Source organism: Harpia harpyja, chromosome Z, assembly GCF_026419915.1.
Source record: "Harpia harpyja isolate bHarHar1 chromosome Z, bHarHar1 primary haplotype, whole genome shotgun sequence".
In the NCBI taxonomy this organism is placed as follows: Eukaryota; Metazoa; Chordata; class Aves; order Accipitriformes; family Accipitridae; genus Harpia; species Harpia harpyja.
In genome coordinates, this window is record NC_068969.1 from 8,666,173 (window position 1) to 8,686,006 (window position 19,834).

The following is a 19,834-nucleotide window of genomic DNA, read 5'->3' on the forward strand; positions in this document are numbered from 1 at the left end:
ATAAACCAGACCTTTTCTACTGGAAAAGCAGCCTTTAAAACTACTATTGCTGGAAAAAGTTGGGACCTGAAGTCTTATTAATTACTTTTGCATGCCTTTAAGAAATAAATACAAGCCATGGGTAAACCAACACAGCAGCATAAGAAACTATAATTAGAAATTTTCTGATTTCAAATGGGAAAGTATCCAGTTAAATTCTTACATTAGTGAATAGTGAATTACTAAATCACATATAAGAAGTGATAACATTTTAATTAGATAAACTTCAGACTATGAAGTGTGCACCAACAATCTGGGGAGAGGGTAACAGAATCAAAGCATGCATTTGTTCCCCATCTGCACAGTTTTCAACACTGCAATTCCAGTGCAACTGAGGAATAAAAGCCAACTATGACATGGTCCATCCTTAAGCTAAAATGGAAACAAAGTATTTAAATATCAAACACTGCTAAACAGGAAAAGGGTCTTCCAGTGGTGGTCTCCTAACTATTAAATTTAAAACAAGAGAACTTCAACATGCAACAGAACTACTCCATTGCTTTTAAAAAAAAAAAAAAAAAAAAAGAAAAAAAAGAAAAAAAAAGATACAATCACTGAGGATTTTGCATATTTCAAATTTTGCCTTTTTAGAGAAAATGGCCTTACTAACTTGGATACCTGTTTAATGTCAGGGACGCAGAAGCAAATAAGATTAATGGAATATTTAAAAGATGAATTTATAAGCATTAGCTAGAGACTGTCACTGTATTGAGCAAATCACATTTTTAAATCTTTTGTTAAAGATTTAGCTCCAAAGGCCTGGCTTCCAGATCCGTTCCTTCCCCACACCTGCCAATTTAATCACAAGGCATTTTGCTTTTCCTCAGTCCTTCAAACTGGAACTAGGTTCCCACAACTGAATTTTGTTCTGGTGTGGTGTAGTGTACTGTACTATGTATTTGCTGGTTTAAATAGTATTGAGACTGTAATCCTTCAAGAGTGAATACAGCTAGGAATGAAAGCCAGAGCAAACATTTGCACATTCACTTAATGCTAATGAGAGCTCAAACTTAAGTCCCCTCCCCAATAAAAACAAAGGTTTGCTGGTGATGATCACAGTGAAAACCTAGATCACTTCTGAGCATATTACTTTTGTAAGTATTTAAGGAATAGTCTTTCCTAACAGGTTCAAAATCAAGACGTTGAAAACTAAATATTCTTTTACAAAAATATCAGTTTTATAGACGAGGCATAATTGTTTCTAAAATGGATATATTTTAAGTAGATTTAGCTTCAATTATAGCTTAATGTTGTCTGTATTCTTGGTTAGGACTTGCAAGTAGACTTCATGAATAGTGCTGAGAAAACGGGAATCATTCTGCAGGAAAAAAAACACATTAGAAACATTAGTAAAAAGATGCAAAAAAAGTTTAATGCCATTTAAGTTGTACATAAGGATTCCTTATAGTGCCAGCTATCTGAGAGTTAAGAGAAGGGAACTAGCTGCAGACTTGTACAAAAGGCAATGCTTTTTGGACAACATACAGACTTTGACCTATGAAGCTGGTAAGACAGCTAAAGAGATCACTAAGCACACTGGATGCTCAAACAAACAAAACAGGGGTCACTAAGTCAGCCTTGGCCACATAATTTCACCTCCCTCCAGAGTCCAAACCTTAGTCTTTAGAAACAGAGAATTCCATCCTATGTACAGGCTCCCAAACAAAGTCCGCATGAGCATCAGAAGTAATGTTACTTCTGTCTGTCATACCAGCCTGAAAGGGATTGCAGTGTGTTATACAAAACTTCTCGTGTCAAAGCATGACTGGGAAGTGAATTAGTTTAATCTATAGACAATGTTTAGAGATATTTCTTCCGTCTAATTCCTTCAAATGACAAGTTTACAAAACTAGGATCTTAACAGTTAGCTTGGAGATGTAATACTCTTTTTACAAGATCTGCACAGCAAATTTGGTATCCTGCTTGGAGTGCTATGCAAGTACTTCTATGCTGTAGGGTATGCCTATTTTGGTCTTCCTTCAGCTCGCTCTCTACAGAAAGAGAAGACTGGAGACAAATATTCCAATCAGCTCTCTAAAAAGTCACCACAATGATGTTCTTCAGACTACTGGGTGAGAATCAGTGAGCTGTATCTCTAATGAGAATAAGACTTCCGGCAGTTGAGCTCAGTTGCAAGACTTAGAAGTAAACTAGTTTAAGTCTTTAAAGAGAAAAAACCATACACACCAATACAGAAAAAGGTTATGCAAAAAGGAACAACATAGATAAATCAGGCAACCTAGCTAATGATGGGATCTGGTAGTGGCCCTTTTTGGTCCTAAGAACTTTATCACTGGGAAGATATTGCTTGTTATTTTTAGACCTGTGTTTTGGGTGTAAGCTCTACTAACATCAGCATGGCGGGCACAAGAGAATCCTGAGTTAACAAAGAACTGTTTGTCATTCATGGCAACTTTACCATGACATTAGAGGTCAAAATTATCTCAATGCATGGTTACTGCCAACATCACAGATTTAATTCAACTCAACTGAACTTTTTAAGTCCCTAGAAATAGTAGAACTAGAACTTTGCAATTTCCATTTCAAAAGACACATACTTCAGTTAAAGATCAGGAACAGTTCTAGGGAAGTGGAAATAGGAAAGCTTTCCTTGGAGAAGCAGGAACACTTACAAAGACAACAAAACCAAACCCCGATCCCCATACCAGAGCTTCTACTAGTGCAACTTTTTCTTCACTTGTTCACAAATTCATATGGGTGTGAAGGGACACATCTGATGTACAGCTCTGTCCTTTTAAGCCCTCCGTCTCGCAACCAAAAGGAACAAGCTGTGCCATACTATGTGTACAAGTCTGGAATAATCTATGCCTTCCAACAGAAGGGAACAACTTTCGTAATGTTTCAGGGCAAAAGGATTTATAGGGGTACAGAATTTCTCAGTACTGGCTACTGTACTTGGAACCCCATCCCTCAGGAGCTGAGCTGTGTAAAGACAGGACCTTTATTAGATGTATCAGTGCTTCCTGAAGCTGAGACCTACTGAGAACAGTAGGAGGTATAGTCTGAACTTCTGTTGTTCCAAGTGTTAAAGGCGAAGAAGAATTGGCTTTATTCTCCACTTCAGTAGCTTTTGTAGATGATTGCTGAAAAACACTAGGAGACAAGAGGATTGAAGGAGCTACTGTAGTAGTGGCTGTAACAAACTGCGGAGGTGCAACCTGTAAAAGAACAGAAAATTAATAAACGCTGTGTCCAGTATGTACAAATGCTATTATAAAGGCTAGAGAGACGAGTATAAAAAAAATAAATTGTAGCCATTATTATTCAGTCAGATATTGCAGAATAGCTGCCCTTTATGAAGATGTATCTACCTATGAAGATTAATATCAATAGTAATTCTCATCTTAAAAGCTGCAGAAGTTAAGTCTTCAGTATTCTTGTATGCAGACTCCTTCCTCCTCACGTGGTTGCTACCTTCCAGAATTTTTGAAACATAACACTTGGAATAAAAGATGAGCTTTTCACCTAGGTAATCGAAGAAGTGTGTAGTTGTTTTGCAGATTATTATTTTCCTTAGGAATTTACAGAAAGGCTAGTCCTGCTTCCTGCCCTCCCCGCCCCCGCCAGTGTCCAACAAATACACTTATAATTTGAAGTAAAGTATCTCAAAGATATTTAAAATGACTGATGAACTGTAATTAAAGCATTGGAGTACAATGAAATATTCTTATTCTAAGTATATATTCCCTTGGGGGGAGAGGGGATGGGAATATTTTGAGGACTATCTTCCCACCTCATTCTTCCACAGGTCTGTGTCCATTTCATTACAGAAATCCACACACTGCCTTTATCATGTTTCCTTTTAAGCATGAATTACAAACGTATAGAAATAGTCTATTTGCATAAAGTGGACGTGAATAAGCATCAGCTTTGAGAAACTCTGCCATATCCTGATAACTGCAATTATTATTCAGTATGACAATCTATATCTTGCTCAGGCTTCCAGAATGACCAACATGGTGAAAAAAAGAAAATAAACAAGCCAATCTCACTCAAAGCAAGCAAGACTAAATGTGATACGTAAAGATGTTTGATACATCAGCAGAAAGAGTTCCTCTTGGATAACCAAAAATCTTCAGAAGAAAAAAACCTGCAAAGCCATCTAAAGTTAATGTGTGTATAACAACATCAACAACAATACAACTAGCAAATTGATTTTGTTATAGTCAAAACTCTGAAGACTTACAGTGTGGGATTTCAGCTGAAGACAGCGTGTTTAAACCAACAAATGCAGTTTACCACGCAACATGCACACATTTCTTAAAATTCCGAAATCCATGTAAAATGCTTTTATTTAGGTAATTATTTACTATGTCATGAACAGACTGTATCACTTGTCTTATAGCAGGCCAGTAGCTAAAACAGCATTTTACTTTAAGCAGGACCATTTCTACTGCCTTCACAATCAGATCTGGGCATGTTACTAAAACTGCTTTTATGTAGTGCAAGATGGACAAGAATAAGACCATTTAACAGATTTAAAAAAGGACATGCTGGGTAAAGGAAAAGTAGAACTAAATTACAGATGGTATCCTGAAAAGAATACATAACACAAAGGTAATTAAAAACAATTCTTGAAGAGTTGACTATTACAGGTTATTTTTTTAACTGCAATCTGATATTTTATATTGACATTATTTTGAACTGTTATTCGAAGGCAGTTCTAATAATGTTAACTCTGTATTTAGATCACTAAAACTTGCTATTAGAAAGTTCTGCAGTAAGAAATGCTTGTTACTCTTTTCTTCCTCTATCTTCCATTTTTCCGCTTTGTATGTTTTTCATAAAATACAAGGTATCTCAGGAAAGCTGAAAGAGACAGTAAGGCAAGGTCTGCACTTTATGCCTCTGGGGTGCTTAAGGTTGGCTAAGGCTAACAAACCCTAGTGCAATATTACAGCATTAGTACTGCTTGCTTACAAGATAAAAAAACCAGTTCAAATGGTGTAAACTCAATGCAAGACTGCAGATCCAAAAATGTATTCTCATTCCTGCATTAGCAACAACAACAAGAGGCACTGTACAACAAAAAAGTGTACTCATTCACAGCATTCTACAGAAAGTCCCTCTTGCTTCGGTACAGCTTGTTTCTCCTTCATAACAGCACTTTAAATATGGTCAGTGAGCAATGACTATTTGAGATACCAACTGCTTACCACAGTTTTACCAACCCTCCCCTCCTTTTTTTAAGAAGGCCAACAATTAGCAGAGGTACTTATTCACTTACTTGACTTGCTTTAGACAAAGTCTTCGGCTGTGGAAATACTTCTGATTCCCTGTTTTGTTGTACAGTCTAAGTTAAAAAGAAAGCATAATTCACAAGTTACCATCCACAGCTCAATTTCCAGTGGTGGTTCTGTTTTTATGAAAGCAAAAAATGCAAATTTCAACAGATTTTTAGATGTAATTTGATCCATTTTGTAAAACTGATATAATCAATGGGAAGTTGGAAAAAGAGGAAAGATTTGAATTTATGTTTTATGCTTTCCATATTACAGCAAACCTGTAAAGCCATAACAAAACACTTCTGAAGAAAGACCACACTGAAACTAAGAACAAAATGAATGCTACAAAGTAAAGAGTTCAGTACCTTGTAATCAGTTTGGTAAATTGCCAGGAAGGTTAAATTCAGTATTTTTTTTCTAGGAGATAGGTCTAATCACCTCCACAAAAATGAAATGCTGTTTTCTGCTAGAATTTCAGAAGTATTTTAGACCCTTAGAAACAGCATCCAGATATTTCTTTAGTAAGATTTCAATACTATAATAAAATTCAAGTATTATAAAATATTGGAAAACACAGTAAAAGGCAAGTAGATAAGGTACTTAAATTCCTGTGGCATTCTTCAAAAGGCTTGTTACAGCCATTTGGAATACCTCTTGGCAACATAGAACAGGAAAAAGCCCTTTGCAACAGACAGTACTTAGCTTACTTGAACTGCAATGAAAAAAAACACTCAGTGAATTGATAGTCCTTAACAACCAAAATAAAATTAGCTTTGTGAAGTGGTAACAAACACAGGATCGAATTCTTAAAAGTCTAATTACACAAGAGTTAAGAAGTCTTGCTAGTTTGAGAGTATATTTTCTTGCTAGTTTGAGAGTATATTTGGGCTATGGAGAATTTTGTTTAATGAAAATACGTACAGATGGTGGACATGGTGGAAGGAAAAAAGGGTGTAAGACTGGCATATGAAGAGCTAATTCCCAAGGCTACCAAGCAGACATTGAATAAACACAGTCAAGACCAGTTATGGATAAACCCAGCCAACTTTTCTAAATGCTCAAAGATGTTACAACCTTCAGTCAAATTTGTACCAAGGTTTAGTAGTATGCAAAAGAAAAATACTGCTCAGAGTGTACAGTTCTTCAATACTAGATCAAGATAGCTGCTCAATGCTGTACTTGGACCTCCTCCTCCCTCTGCAAAATGAATCAGTCCAAACATCTCAAACAGGTGATTGCTAGTAAAATAATCCTAGCATGTAGCAGCTTTCTTGAAAATTTTCAACAGCAGTAGATTAGAAATAAGATACTTAGCACAATGAAAACACACCCATTTCTTAAACGTTAAGACAGGGATAACTCTTCTGAGGACAGAAAAGCAACACTTGAAAAATACAGGCTTTTCTAAAATAATGCTTAGGAAAAGTTACAGAAGAGTTGAACTTTTGATTAGATCTCTGTTACAAGTAAGTCATCACCATATTCATAGCAAAGAGTAGCAGCTGACCCAGACTGGGCTACCAAAGATCTTGTTAAAACCCAGTGGCAAGCACTGGATAATAATAAACATTAGGAAATTCATGCAGATGTAGCTGTAAGTAGTTTTGTTTGGTGTTTTTTATTCTTGCATTATCACTGTACCCAAGATGCAAGAAGACACAATCAAACACTGGCTTAGTCTGCATGAATGTAAATAAAGTAAAATAATAATGCAACAAGACGAAGAGAAGCCTTTGGATAACCTCAGAGGTGGGCACTACAGAAAGTTACTCACTTTGGAGAAAAAAGAAATCCAATAATCCAAACTCATTAGTGTCTTTACTCCTGAGGCAGCCAATTATACAGCAGAGTAACACTAATTGATAGAAAATAATTTATAACACAAAGCCACACGCATTAACCCTACAGACTAGCAGTGACATTTTCGCCTAGTCTCTCAAAACAAATTTACTGCTTTGGCAGTAAATTAAGGCATAGACAATAGATTCTCCTCCAAGAAACAAAAAGTTTAAGAGGTCCTTTGTAAGCAATACTAGGATAAAACAAACCAAGGTGGTCAATTAGACAAAATAAATAAGTTTACAATCAATTTTACTGAATAACTAACAATATCTCAATATAGCCCACAGGTATCCTCAGCAGAAGGGGGTCAAAATTGAAAGAGTACAAAACATCCAAAGCAAAATAACCAGAAACAGCAAATTGCTAATTTTGTACCTTCAAAGAAGGTATAGGCTGAACTTCCACAGTATCAACTCTTGTAACACTGATCAGTCTGTAACCTTCTGTCCCTTCTCATATCATCAGTTCTTAGCAGTATTTTTCTGACACAAGTACAGATGAATTCTTTAGGACTTAGTCATTCCCTAACAGCACGAGCTTGAAAAACCTCCTCCTCTACAGACAGGTCTGTCACTGATAGCAGATGCTAATTATATAAAACTAATGGAACTGGATTTCTAAGTTAGCAATTCAATCACTATCACACAGGGGAAGTCCTTAATTATTTTTAAAAGGCTAATATATAACAGCAGATTTTCCAAGCGAAAATACATGTAGTCTAAAAACAGTTTAAAGCTTCATGGATATAAAAACCCACAGAATACCTGAAGGGGAGAGATTATCTTGCTGTTCAAGGGTGATGGCTTACTGTGAGATTCTTTGAAGCTTTCTGGTGTTGCAAGTTGGCCAACCGAGGCAGAGATGTTTGGTGTTAAGGAAGTCTTAGTGAGAGACTGCTGTTGCATTTGGTCATGCTGTGGGGTCAACCTGAGTTTCTGGAGAAGATCAACACTTGTATGGGATGTATTTGAGACAGTTCCTGTATTTGTTGATGTCAAGGGTGCTATAAGCTGGCTTTGGCCAGCCGTTAAATTTTGTGGAGCGTGGTTCACTTCAGATGGCGGCTGATTCACTAGTGGGGATATCTGCTTGGCAGCTTGCTGCATAACTTGCATTATACTGTTGTTTTGTTTTAGGCCAGGAAGCATCTGAGGAGGGGCAGCTTCCATTGTCGAGGCTGAATTAAGAACAGGGCTTAAACGAACTGAATAGCTTGAAACATTTTTTATATCAGTCTGGGAAACTGACGCTGGAGATATTAGCATAGGTGTTAAACATTCCTGCTGATTCAAAGGATTGGCACTGGTTTTAACGCTTGGACTTTCAGATTTCCCTAGTGATTGTTGTATTACTGTTGACTGGTCAAAGGAAAAAGGCAAGAGCAAACTATGCTGCTCTCTGGCAGAGGTGTCAGTCTGCAACTTCTCCATTCTCTCTGGATTGGGATACGGAGCTGTGGGCTGTTCCTTTGGTATAGAGGTTCCAAACAGTTCCTCCAAAGTCAGATGCTTCTGCATTGACTGAAAGGGCTAGAAAGAAGGGAAAAGGAAATTTTCAGTTTAGAAATATATATACCACTGTGCATCTCACACAGTCTATTACAATTTCAAGAAAACTATGAAAGACAACTAGGTCAAATACATTTAAAATACAGTTTGGGTATCAAGGCTGCCCTGTTTACAGGAATTTTGAAATCAATTTCATTTACAAGGAACATCCTCTCTATGTAAGCTTTTTCTCTACAGCCTTCTATGGATAGACTATACATTAGTAGTAAAGAAGGGGCAAGGATACGGATTCTGTGATTAAGATGGCACCTGCCATCATCGATCAGCCCTAACTACACAAGGCACTTCGGGGGCTGGGGGGAAAAGAACATACATGTTGAACAAAATCCATATAGAATTTATAGAATTGGAAATAATTAAATGGCCTAAAAGATGGGAAAGGAACAGAGAAACCTGAAGGTACACAACTGATCTAGCAGTACATGCCTAGACGGTTCTTCCCACCCTTTTCATTAACAATGAAATAGATGTTACAATAGGTAAAAGAATCTGTATAAACCTAAACTTATGTATATATACACACACAATTACATCTACCAGTCCTTTAGTCTCTCCCAAAAATGTACATCTAGGCTGCATCACCGACATTATTACAAAAATCTGATTTTTAGGATATAATCTTATTATTTTGCTGAAAATATTTAAATATGTGTTTCACTAAAGAGAACAGAAACAGCTATTAACACTCTTAATCTCAAAATTTTCCTTTTTTTTTTTTTTTTTTTAAGGTTGCACAGTACCAGAAGTTATGTAAAACAGCTGCACTAAAATATGACATTCTGTTCAGAAGACTGAATGGCCTGCAGCACAATTCCAGTGTATTCTGATGGTATGTCTAAACAAAGATGCTATTTTACAATGACAACTACTGTACCATGACATTGTTATGCTAGCTCTAATTTTAATAGCACAGATAACAGCAGTGAAGGTATGGCAGTACAGGTAGCATGCAAGTAGCCTAACAAAAAAGCCTTTAGCTTGAAATCACTTGACTTCTGCCCAGGTTACTAATCTCTACTGCCATTGTTGTTACTCATTTTTAGCTAGCTTGAAGTCAGGTACACTTTCATTTTGCAGCTGAGACATTCTATAGTTTATAAATCTTGTTAATTACATTAGGAATTCTTCCTAGAAAGTTGTTCTCACTTTTCTGACTGTTCTGGAGACCTGTCCTTCAACTGTAAGGATTCTGTTAAGAGAAAAATCACCATTCCATCTCATTTCAAACTCAGCTTTTCACTTCAGTATGATAAATTGACTAGCTTTCCTTTATTAATACATTACAATATTCAAGTAATATACAGAAATCTCTACCGTGCTCTGATCCAAGTCAGACCAGCCCCTTACATGGACACAGTCTGAAACATGAAGTTAATTTCCAGCCTGAAGTATAAAACACATCTTTTGCCTGTCCCATATCTGGCTGAAGTATACTTTGAGTGTATCATCAACTCAGTGTGTTATGAAGACCCTTATCAGCAGGGGCTGCAAAAAGGCAACATGATCACTTTACTGGATAGGAACAGAGTGCTGCTCAGACAGTTCCTCCAGAAATCATTTCAGATATATTGAAACATGAATTAGCAATCAGAGCTGGCACTGTAAAGTTTAATTTCAGTGTTCTGGTTCAGTTTTGCCGATCACTGGCACAAAAGCATTTCACGATACAACTGATTTTGATTTTGAACTGCCAAGATAAAAAACTTGACCTTCAGAATATCACAAAGACGACATTTATTTTTATTCCCAAATCTGTGATATCTTTAGCACAAAATGAAGTTAGCTAATCAAAATACAAGTGTGACATTTTGGAGGGGATTTAGGAATCTCACTGTATTTATCATGTGTATACTATTTTTTAATTTCACTGGTCACCTGTTTCAATTAGATGAGAAATTTATTTTTACAGTTGAAATGGAATGTTTTTTCCAGTAGTCTTCCAGTTGTCCACGTTATTAAAAGTGTGATTAAGAACAAACACATTTGTGATATATTTGAACCCAGTTAACTAGCTTTACAGAATTATCACTTGTGTTACCCAATTAATTTTTTCCAATATCTCTGCAGTTTTTATTTTAAATAGCTCAACAGAATTAAAAATACGCCATTTCACCTGTTCTATAAATCAACTGTTTCCCTTTAATTACTTCAGAGCAATTTGTTAGAATCTTATCTTTCCAATTTTTCCTTCACTAGATATTTGATTTCTGTTCTGCAATTCCATGCGCTGTCAGGTGGGGCACTTCAGCTGCTTGTGTACAGTCTACATGAAATGACCCAAAAGAAAGCATCTTCTTTTAAAACAAAGCCTCAGGCAGCCCTGCTGCCAGGTCTCAAGACCAGACGTGCAGCAGAGCTGGCTGCCAGGGGTCAGTGTATCACTTGTGCTGATCCAAAAGCAGAGGTGCTGCTGAGGGAGTAGAGGGGACTGTGGTAGCAAATAATCCCAGCAAACTTCCCACCCCTCATTTTAATTCATTAACTGTTACTGCTCCATCCCCTAAAACAGATTCCTGCTGCCCAGACCCTAGACCTAACCTGTACTAGAAATTATTACTACTATTACTACAAAGTAAGTATTTTGTTTGCAAGTACTAAGTGCAAGGCTGCACACATTTTCATAGGGCATTTCATTTTTCAGACACGGTGGTTTATTGCATCAGAAACACAATAGTAAACTATTGAAAGGATGGGAGGCAGGCCTTGCAGCTTACCTCAGTGGGGTATTTTCTGAGGAGAAATGCCCACTGGGTGGCACTGTAAGCAGGCCCAAGTTAATTAGGTGTTACATGGAATTTAGTTATTGCACTTTTTTCTTCCCTAAATTTATCTCTAAAAAGTCTTGTATGAAGCTACAGCTTCCTTGTGCAGAAATGCTTACTAGAAAATGGAGCCAAATACTGAACCATTGCTACCTATTCCAGCCACTCCAGTGATGATACTAAGTATTTTGTACTAAGTTTCCTGTGGTTCAAAGACAACATTTATATGAAGCAGAGGTTATTTTCACTAGCATTTTTACTGTGGTTGAAACTTTAATTACAGGAGTAACACCAAGCTTTAGATTTTGTAGATATTTGGATACATGCTGATTCAACATGTTGTATCTAACACTTACCTGAAATAGATGTCAACACTAGTATTACCACAATTTGAGCAACATCCCTCCCCAACAACAATGAAAATTTTTTTTACAGTATTTCCCTTCCTGCAGAGGAAGGAATATACTGTCAAAAAGTTCTTAACACAGGGGAAAAAAAAGACCCCAAACAACAGTCCTCTTCTGCCCCCAACAAAAAAACCCAAAACACTGAAGCAAACCAACAGAAAACCACATACACTTTTTCCACAATCTAAACATGAAGGAATCAGCCAAGCTGACTGGTATCATTACCAAATAGTCATATAAGCAGAGGTTCAATGCAAGCTACAGAAGTGTGGCAGAAGATAGGCAAACACATCTTCAGTTATGCTAAGGAGAATTCAGTGCTGCCATAACTGAAGCGCTTTCCATTTCTTGTCTAACAATTCACTGTTGGTTTAAGTTAGCAGGACTGTAGCTATTGCTTTGAAGGCAGCACAGATAAACCTTAAGTAAATGCCTGAAACATGAGAAAATAGAGCTTAAGCTCATGTGTCAAGAACTGTAACACAGTATACAGCTAACTGATGCCATATTCGGTCCAATAACGTGGCAGAAGCTATTTTTTCTTGCTTCCTTGCTCTGCAAGTCATCCTGCACATTACCACAGACTGATTTCTTCCAGAATCCAAGTTAGCCCATTTAAACATACTTGGATATTCACAGTAGTGTGGACATAGCCTCATATTTTTAAATGCCAAGTCAAAAGACAGAATTTAGGATCCTAAAAGTCTTCAAACCCATTAGTTTATTCAAAATGGTAATACATTCAGCAGACAACACTGCAGGCATTCGAAGAAAAGAATATTTTGGTACCAAAACAAAGTACTAAACGGAAAAAAAAAGTAGCACCTTATCTAGGTTTGGATGAAACATACCTGCTCCTGCACTTGTAATGAAGTTTTTTGTTCTGAAGGCTCTGTGCTTTCTGGCTTTGGAAGATTTGCATTTTGTTGCATTCCAGAACTTGATATAACACTTAAGTCACTGACCTGATTCTAAAAGAAGAAAGAAAAAAAAAAAGTAACACAAATAGATGAGTTTTAAGTCTACATTTATCCACTACTATAATCCTGTTTACATGGCACTTTGACTGAAATACAGACAGTGTACAGAGTAGTGATTTTTCTAAGACACTGAAATTCACAAATTTTAGGAAGTAAAAATCATACCAAGACATCCACCATCTGCTATGTATTCATAAAGCTTTTACTCTATTAAAAAAAAAAAAAGACAACAGCTCACTTCATACTTTTTTCACTAAGAAAAAAAAAAAAAAGGCAGGCTTTTCACATCCTTTATCTACGTTAGCCACTAATAAGGAAGTTTGCTATACTTCATTAAATCAAGAACCCAAACTAGAAACAACTTAGAGAAAAAAATCCTGTCAGAAATCATTCTATGTGGCTGGCAAGAGAGCTTGTCACTGACTTACTTCCACCAGATATAATTAACCATGTACATGTATTTTCAGAAGGTGTTAATCTGGTTCTCTGTGAACAAGGCAGGAAACAGACAAAAGTTGCATTATAACAGACAGTATGTTTATAGATCAAGTTGACCTTCATCTTTAATAAATAAATACATAAACAAAAATAGAAATTGTATTACAGTTTAAATCACCAGTGGAAAAACCCAAACTGTACAACAGTCTAGCTTTCAATAGGTAAACTACACCTTGTGCATATGATATAGCTGCATATTAGTACAACACATGATGATTGCTCTGGTGACTTACCCACAGCATCAAAATACAGGTTAAACTTTTTAGCAACAAGCTAAAAAGCAATCTGAACTTTATTATTCTTTTGTCTTCAATTTCTAATTGAAAGAAATAAATACAAAATCAAGACTTTATATTGTGATTTAGGGACAGAGGCAGAAGCAACTTCTCCCATCTTTCTGACTTTTAGCCACTAACTTGAAGGTCAAAGCTCTTTATGCCTGAAATGCTAGATGCCTTGTGGTTACAAAAAAAATCATACAAAGCATAGTTTTCTTTTCACTAGAGGATGAGCTGCAGTATGTTTCCATGCTCATACTGAAACACACACACACAAACCACCAGACTATAAAAAGCATCCATACACTTCGTTAAAAAAAAAAAAAAAAAATCTCAGAATTCATTCATTTTCACATATGGACTTGATGTAGCGAGTACTTGAAGGATTAAGCTGATTTGGAATCCTAGATTAAATCACTCAGACCTTCATAAATCTCTTTTTCACTCTCTCTGCCCCCTTCTCATGCTGACACTCCGCCAATCTCATGTGGGCTGCACACAAGGATTACTGTATGATCCATCTGGAATGTACCAGGAAGATAAGTACTTTCTGCTCCCAAATACAAATTCATGTGTAATTACTGAGTGCCATAAAATAATATATAAAAAAAATTAAGACAGAAAAGGTCTCTCAAGAAGCCATCTTCAAAACAAGTTGGTTACCTAATCACGTTAACATCGACATACCTTGGCTACAAGGAGTTCCAAAATTAATGTGCCAGAGGTTTGTTGCTAAAGCTGAGATGGTCAACAGAACATTCTCCAAAGAAGTTTGCTTGAAACATGACCAACATTGCTCAACTCTGTTTATCTGGCAACTTCTACACAACTACAGTCATAGCAGGCTATGGGATTACGTTCAACAGATTCAGTTCACATACACAAAAAGGAAATTAAATAATTATTCTAGTTTCACTAGTGTTCTAAAAGCATCAAGAAAAACAAACACACACAATGACAACAAATCAAGATCAAGACACAAAAACCCCAATTATATAGTAGCTCTACTGTAGTCCATGCCCTTTGTATTTGCCTGTTCTATTACAGGCACCACAGACACCAACTGTCCACCATAAAAATCCCTGTATAAAAAATTCCCTGTATATCACAGTATTTTACTTGTCTACAAAGCTTCATCCATGATGCTTAGGAACTTTGTTTCTAGCAAAAGCTTCTCAGTACTCTCACATGAAAAAGATCTGAAAATCAGAAGAGAAGCTGGAATATCCTGAGTCATTTTTAAGAGCCATCTGTTAGAAATGTGCGTTATCCAATACTGCAAGTACAAAGAGGGAGAAAGGCTACATCACACCCTAAGAGGGCACTACCAAAATAGTGAGTTCTTGTGGTATGTGTTTTCTTTTTTTGTTTTGCATTTTTTTTTTTCAATTTCTTCAAATCCATCTCAATTGATGCAACATTGAAAGTTGAGTCATTCAGGTTTTGATGCTTCCTTCTGTGTGCTCACAAAAGCTGCTACTTCCACAATGCTGGCCTTTCTACAAAGACACCGTCTCTCCAGACAGCATTGATTATCAGAGATTCAGATGCAATTTTTTTTTTTTTTTTCAATCTGTATTTAAAGCGTTCAAAAAACACATCACTGATTTTCAGAAACTAGTAGCTAGCCTGGGTCAAATTCATTGTATGGTTTGTCACATTCACTTGCCCTCAATCTATGTCAGAAAGTGACAAGTTAAGTTGGCTCATACAAGGCTTAATCCATGTGTTCATTCTTTTCTCCTCATCCCACACTGTACTGTAACAATCAGGTATGCTATAAAGACTCAAATCCCAAGTACTCAACTCTGTGGTGACCTACTGCATAAGCAACTTCTGGAAGGAATCAAGCACTCCACTAATGTGGTAACTCTTCTCCCACCAGTACGGCAACAAAAACCATACCACAGCTCTGCAATGTTATACTCACACATTACTTCACTATTGCACGTTCTTGTATTATCGTACTTTTGGAGAGGCATGTTCAGGATCTTTGTTTCGTTTTTTTGGATCTCCCACATATTACCCTTATATTTGTCCTGCAGGTATGAATTTGGTCCTCAGGACTATATAAAGTAATTCTTTCCTAAGAGAAGTAATATTCTCCTTCCTTACGTAAACTTGTGAATTTAGCACTGGCAAAAGATACCAGACTCACCCTTGTGAAATCAATTAATTTATTAAAAGGATAGACACACAGTAGACAGGACAGAAGTAGTAAACTAGGGAACAGAAGGATAAGGGAACAGTATTGTTATACTTAGTCTACAGCTATTAAAAATATGCTTCATAGAGTCTACAAATGTACTGAATGACTAAATCTCTAATACCACAAGACTTCTTTTGAGACTAAGAGACAGACACTCTTGGGTACAATTTTTATTTGCTACTCCCAGAGACAAAATTTTCTCACAGCAGTAGAAATTGTTGTAAAATGGGTCTATCAAGCTATATTTCATGTTGGATCACACAATCAGTATTCAACCTATCTTGCCTGAAATCAGAGACTGCTTCCTAGTACAGGAAGGGAACAAGACAGATACTTGAGGGAGGGAACAACACATCAGTCAGAAAACAAGGGTACTGAAACAATGGCAGAGAATGCCTACTCTTTAAACAAAACACAGCTAATGTGTTAAAAACTAGTTTCCAGATAGGCTTTCTGAAAAATGAAGAATAATTAAAAAGTAGGCAAAGAGTTGCCCACTAAGGTAATAATTACAGAAATAAAACATGAATTCATGCAACATGCAAATCCCACACTGTTTTAAAATATGAATTTTTCCCCACATTACCCCTTCTCTCTAAGTCATTGTACATCTGTGCTCATATCACAGACATGGAATAGTTCACAAAGTTTCTGGGCTTCTGTTACGTTATTCAACGTGTCAAAGCATTTTATTGTGCAGCTCAGTGAATGCTCTTATGACATGAATCATAGCAAGTCTCCTCCAGTGACTTTCAGAACAGACAAAAAAAACTGAAACCCAAAGCGTCAGCCACTATAAGGAGTATTTACAATAACAGAACTTCAAGATCACAAAACCAGACATGTTCAGTGGTACATTCTACAGTGTTACATATATACCTCTTTGTTCATTTCTCCTTTGACAATGATCTTACAGAACAAGACAGTAGATGAGTACTGAGATTAAGCAGTCCATGTAGCTGTTTTTAGAAAAATATTTTGTTGTGCCTGCATCTCCAGGTATCTGTTTTTAAAATTGTATTTTTTTTCCCCACCAGAAGGTAGTAATTCAAACATAAGAATATATAGGCCCATTAAATTATGGATTAGGTGAACTAGTTTGCAATCTTGGGTTACAGTGTATTGCACAGGACAGTTTAGTATATAAGAATTACTCTCTAGCATCTCTCTCAGAAATCATAGGCCATGCTCTTTCAGTGGACTCCATATGATGTCCTAAGCCCCTTATTCAGAAGTAGAAGTCATGCTTTTGTTTATTCGTAAGATTAGGAAAAAAAAAATTAAAAAAGAAGAAAAAAAAAAGATATTTCCTTACTCGTTCATATTCATCCTTGGCTTTACTAAGCATTTCAAGGATGTCAATGGGCCTGTTTTCATTGCAGCCATTGGTTCTGCTGGGACTTTTTCTGTCCTGGGAAACTTGCTGCGATCTCTGAGCTTCTTGTTCTACCACTCTACAACAGGAAAGGAGAAACAGGATTTTAAAATTTTATCTGGAGTTAACATCTTGCAAGAAGCAGTAAAAAGAAGTGTACTCCCAGCATATTACCACATTTTGCTCTGCCTAAGTAAAAACCTAACACATAGTTGACCAAAGTTACACAAGTTTTCATTTGCTACAAGGTTTATTATACAAGTCAAACTGTCAAATGGTCTGTATGATTTATCTCCAATGCAGACAGCACTGGTCTGTCTCTCACAAAGTTTGCCTACAGTAAACACTACTTCTGTAAAGCTGTCATATTTAGATATTTTTACAGTAAAATACGTGGACATTCAAGCATGTGTTGTACAAAGAGCACATGTATTATACCACAGAGAGTAAAATACATTTTTTACTCTTTACTTCCTAACATGCATTTTTTCCATATTTAGTCAAATCAAGCCATGGTATTCAACAAAATCAATTACAAAACAGTTCTAATTTAGGATGAGGCCTACCATTATACCACAAAACAAAGACAGTGGGAAAGAAGAGAGCTGGCTCACACCACATGTCTCTGAAGTCAGTCTGCAAGGAGGCTTAGAGCAAGTTACCCCTTATTCCCCCACTTCAGGCTCTGGAAAGAAGGGCAAACCATTTTCTTCTCTAGCTGCTCTGTAGTCATTCCAATTACCTGCAGGTCTACAACACGTCTTTTCCTCTGGACTTTGGTGCCTACAGTTCATTCACCACTTCTACTCCACCCCTACCTGCCTCAGGTATCAAAAAACTTCAGTTTAAAAGATGGTTAAGATATGAAAGAAGATGTGTACCTGTGTACCTGATATGTTTCATTAATAAAAGTAAAAGGCAGCATATACTTCTAATCCATATGCAGTTCACAAGATATACATGGCTGTGCAATGCGCTAAAGCTTATCCTCTTGAAATAAACACACACCAGCCTGTAATCCCTTCTTTTTTAAGCCTGCATTAATCAAATATGTTAAGAAAAAACAAGCCCTGTAAACAGGGCAGAGCTCTGGAGCTGGCATGTCACTTGAGAACTCTCATGCTGTGGAACTGATGGCTGATGGGGGAGCCAAGAGGTGCCATCATAATAATCACAGAAAGCGTCAATCATGCCAGCCTCCAGTTTCTTCGGGTCAGTTAAGATTCAGGACAAATTCTAGATTTTATAGACTGTAGAGTAATTTGATATTTATATGCACTTCTATGTTGCCATTTCTGAGGAAAATAGTAGTTCAAAGTCCTGGAAGTTTCTTCCCAGTGTTCTAGCAACCAGGCCTCTTTACTTCACTAGAGTTTAGCTGCATTTATTTGAATAAAGGTTAGATTTAGCTTTTAACAATTCAATATTGCTTTCAAAATTACTCTGAAAATTTTTAATTATACAAGCTGCTTATTTAACCAGCTTCTCATTATTAGTACAGCTTTCTCTGTAAGCAAGCACTCACCTGCAAATATAACTCAGAATAGGGAGGCCAATCTACACTCTGTCTAACAATTTCTAAGAATTGCAGCATGTGCTCCTTTGGATGAAGCAGCTCAATACTGGTCAAATGTTTCTATGGTGACACCCTGAGAGAACATTTTGTTCTAGCACCCCACGCGGTCATACAGGCCTGACTTAGGACTTGTCTAAACTCAACTGCAAAACTAGGGATGAGAAAGGGCAAGGTAAAAGAACCAGAATATTTTGCTGAGATTTTAAGTGTCAGCATAATTGTATCAGAAAAAATAAATACTTCAGTTAAAGGGAAAACTCTGGACAGCTGAAGTCAGGCATGTGCTGCCTGGTAGGTGAAGCAAAGGCTTCAGTCTTGAGACGCTCCTGCTCTTAACTAGTTGGTCCAGAAGGTTTCAGTAAAACATCTCCCCATTAAAATGGTACTACTTGGTCTCACAGCATAACATCTTCAAGGAGTATATCCATTTCACAGAAGTGTTTCACAAAGATTTCTGAAAAACATTTCATAATATTTTTCTATCATCCATTATGAAGTGTTTATTACCCTTACTAAAGTTTACTTTTTTTTTTTTTTGAAGAATAACAAATTATATTCTCATGTAGAAAATTGTCTAATAGCTCCTCCTCAATCTTCTTTCTTGTGCAGGTTACATTCAGATGGTGATGGGGTAAATGTGAAACCATACACCCCCAAAACTGAAATACTCTCCCACTTCTACCTTGCTGCCTGTATCTCAAAAGCCAGTTTGGGTCTGACTGTTGAAACAGGGTGAAACAAGCTTATAAACTAACCTAAAAATAAGAAAACCCTACAAATTCACATGTCAGAATGCAATAGTTTAACAAAGAGTTGAAAAACCCTAGTTTCTGTCCTACTTCTTCTAGAAAGCTCATCCCTCAAACAATCATCTTGACTTAACTTGACCCAAATTAATTCCTTCTAAAGTTAGGAGTTTGATGACTCCCATAAATTTTTTTCATTTCAGAAAATTCTAGAATTCTTTAAAAAAAAAAAAAAGTTCTGTAAATTGAATACCTTTTCTGGGGAAAAAAGTCAACTAATACAAATCTGTACACTGAGCATGATCTGT

At 36.6% G+C, this 19,834-nt stretch overlaps 1 protein-coding gene across 3 annotated transcripts in view; it reads right to left on the reverse strand.

Annotated features, from left to right (window-relative positions):
* Positions 1–233: 233 nt before the first annotated feature.
* DCP1A (decapping mRNA 1A) overlaps positions 234–19,834 on the reverse strand; it is a 36,724-nt gene continuing 17,123 nt past the window's right edge. The window contains exons 5-10 of one of the 3 annotated variants that reach the window (XM_052777090.1): positions 17,145–17,283; positions 12,716–12,835; positions 7,892–8,656; positions 5,288–5,353; positions 3,041–3,218; positions 234–1,357 (exon numbers count right to left, since the gene is read on the reverse strand). In XM_052777090.1, coding sequence (XP_052633050.1) covers positions 1,353–1,357; positions 3,041–3,218; positions 5,288–5,353; positions 7,892–8,656; positions 12,716–12,835; positions 17,145–17,283 — 1,273 coding nt within the window. In that variant the 3' untranslated portion in view covers positions 234–1,352. Of the gene's footprint in view, positions 1,358–2,999; positions 3,219–5,287; positions 5,354–7,891; positions 8,657–12,715; positions 12,836–17,144; positions 17,284–19,834 lie in introns of all 3 variants that reach the window. The other 2 variants (XM_052777089.1, XM_052777092.1) reach the window with 2 other exon arrangements.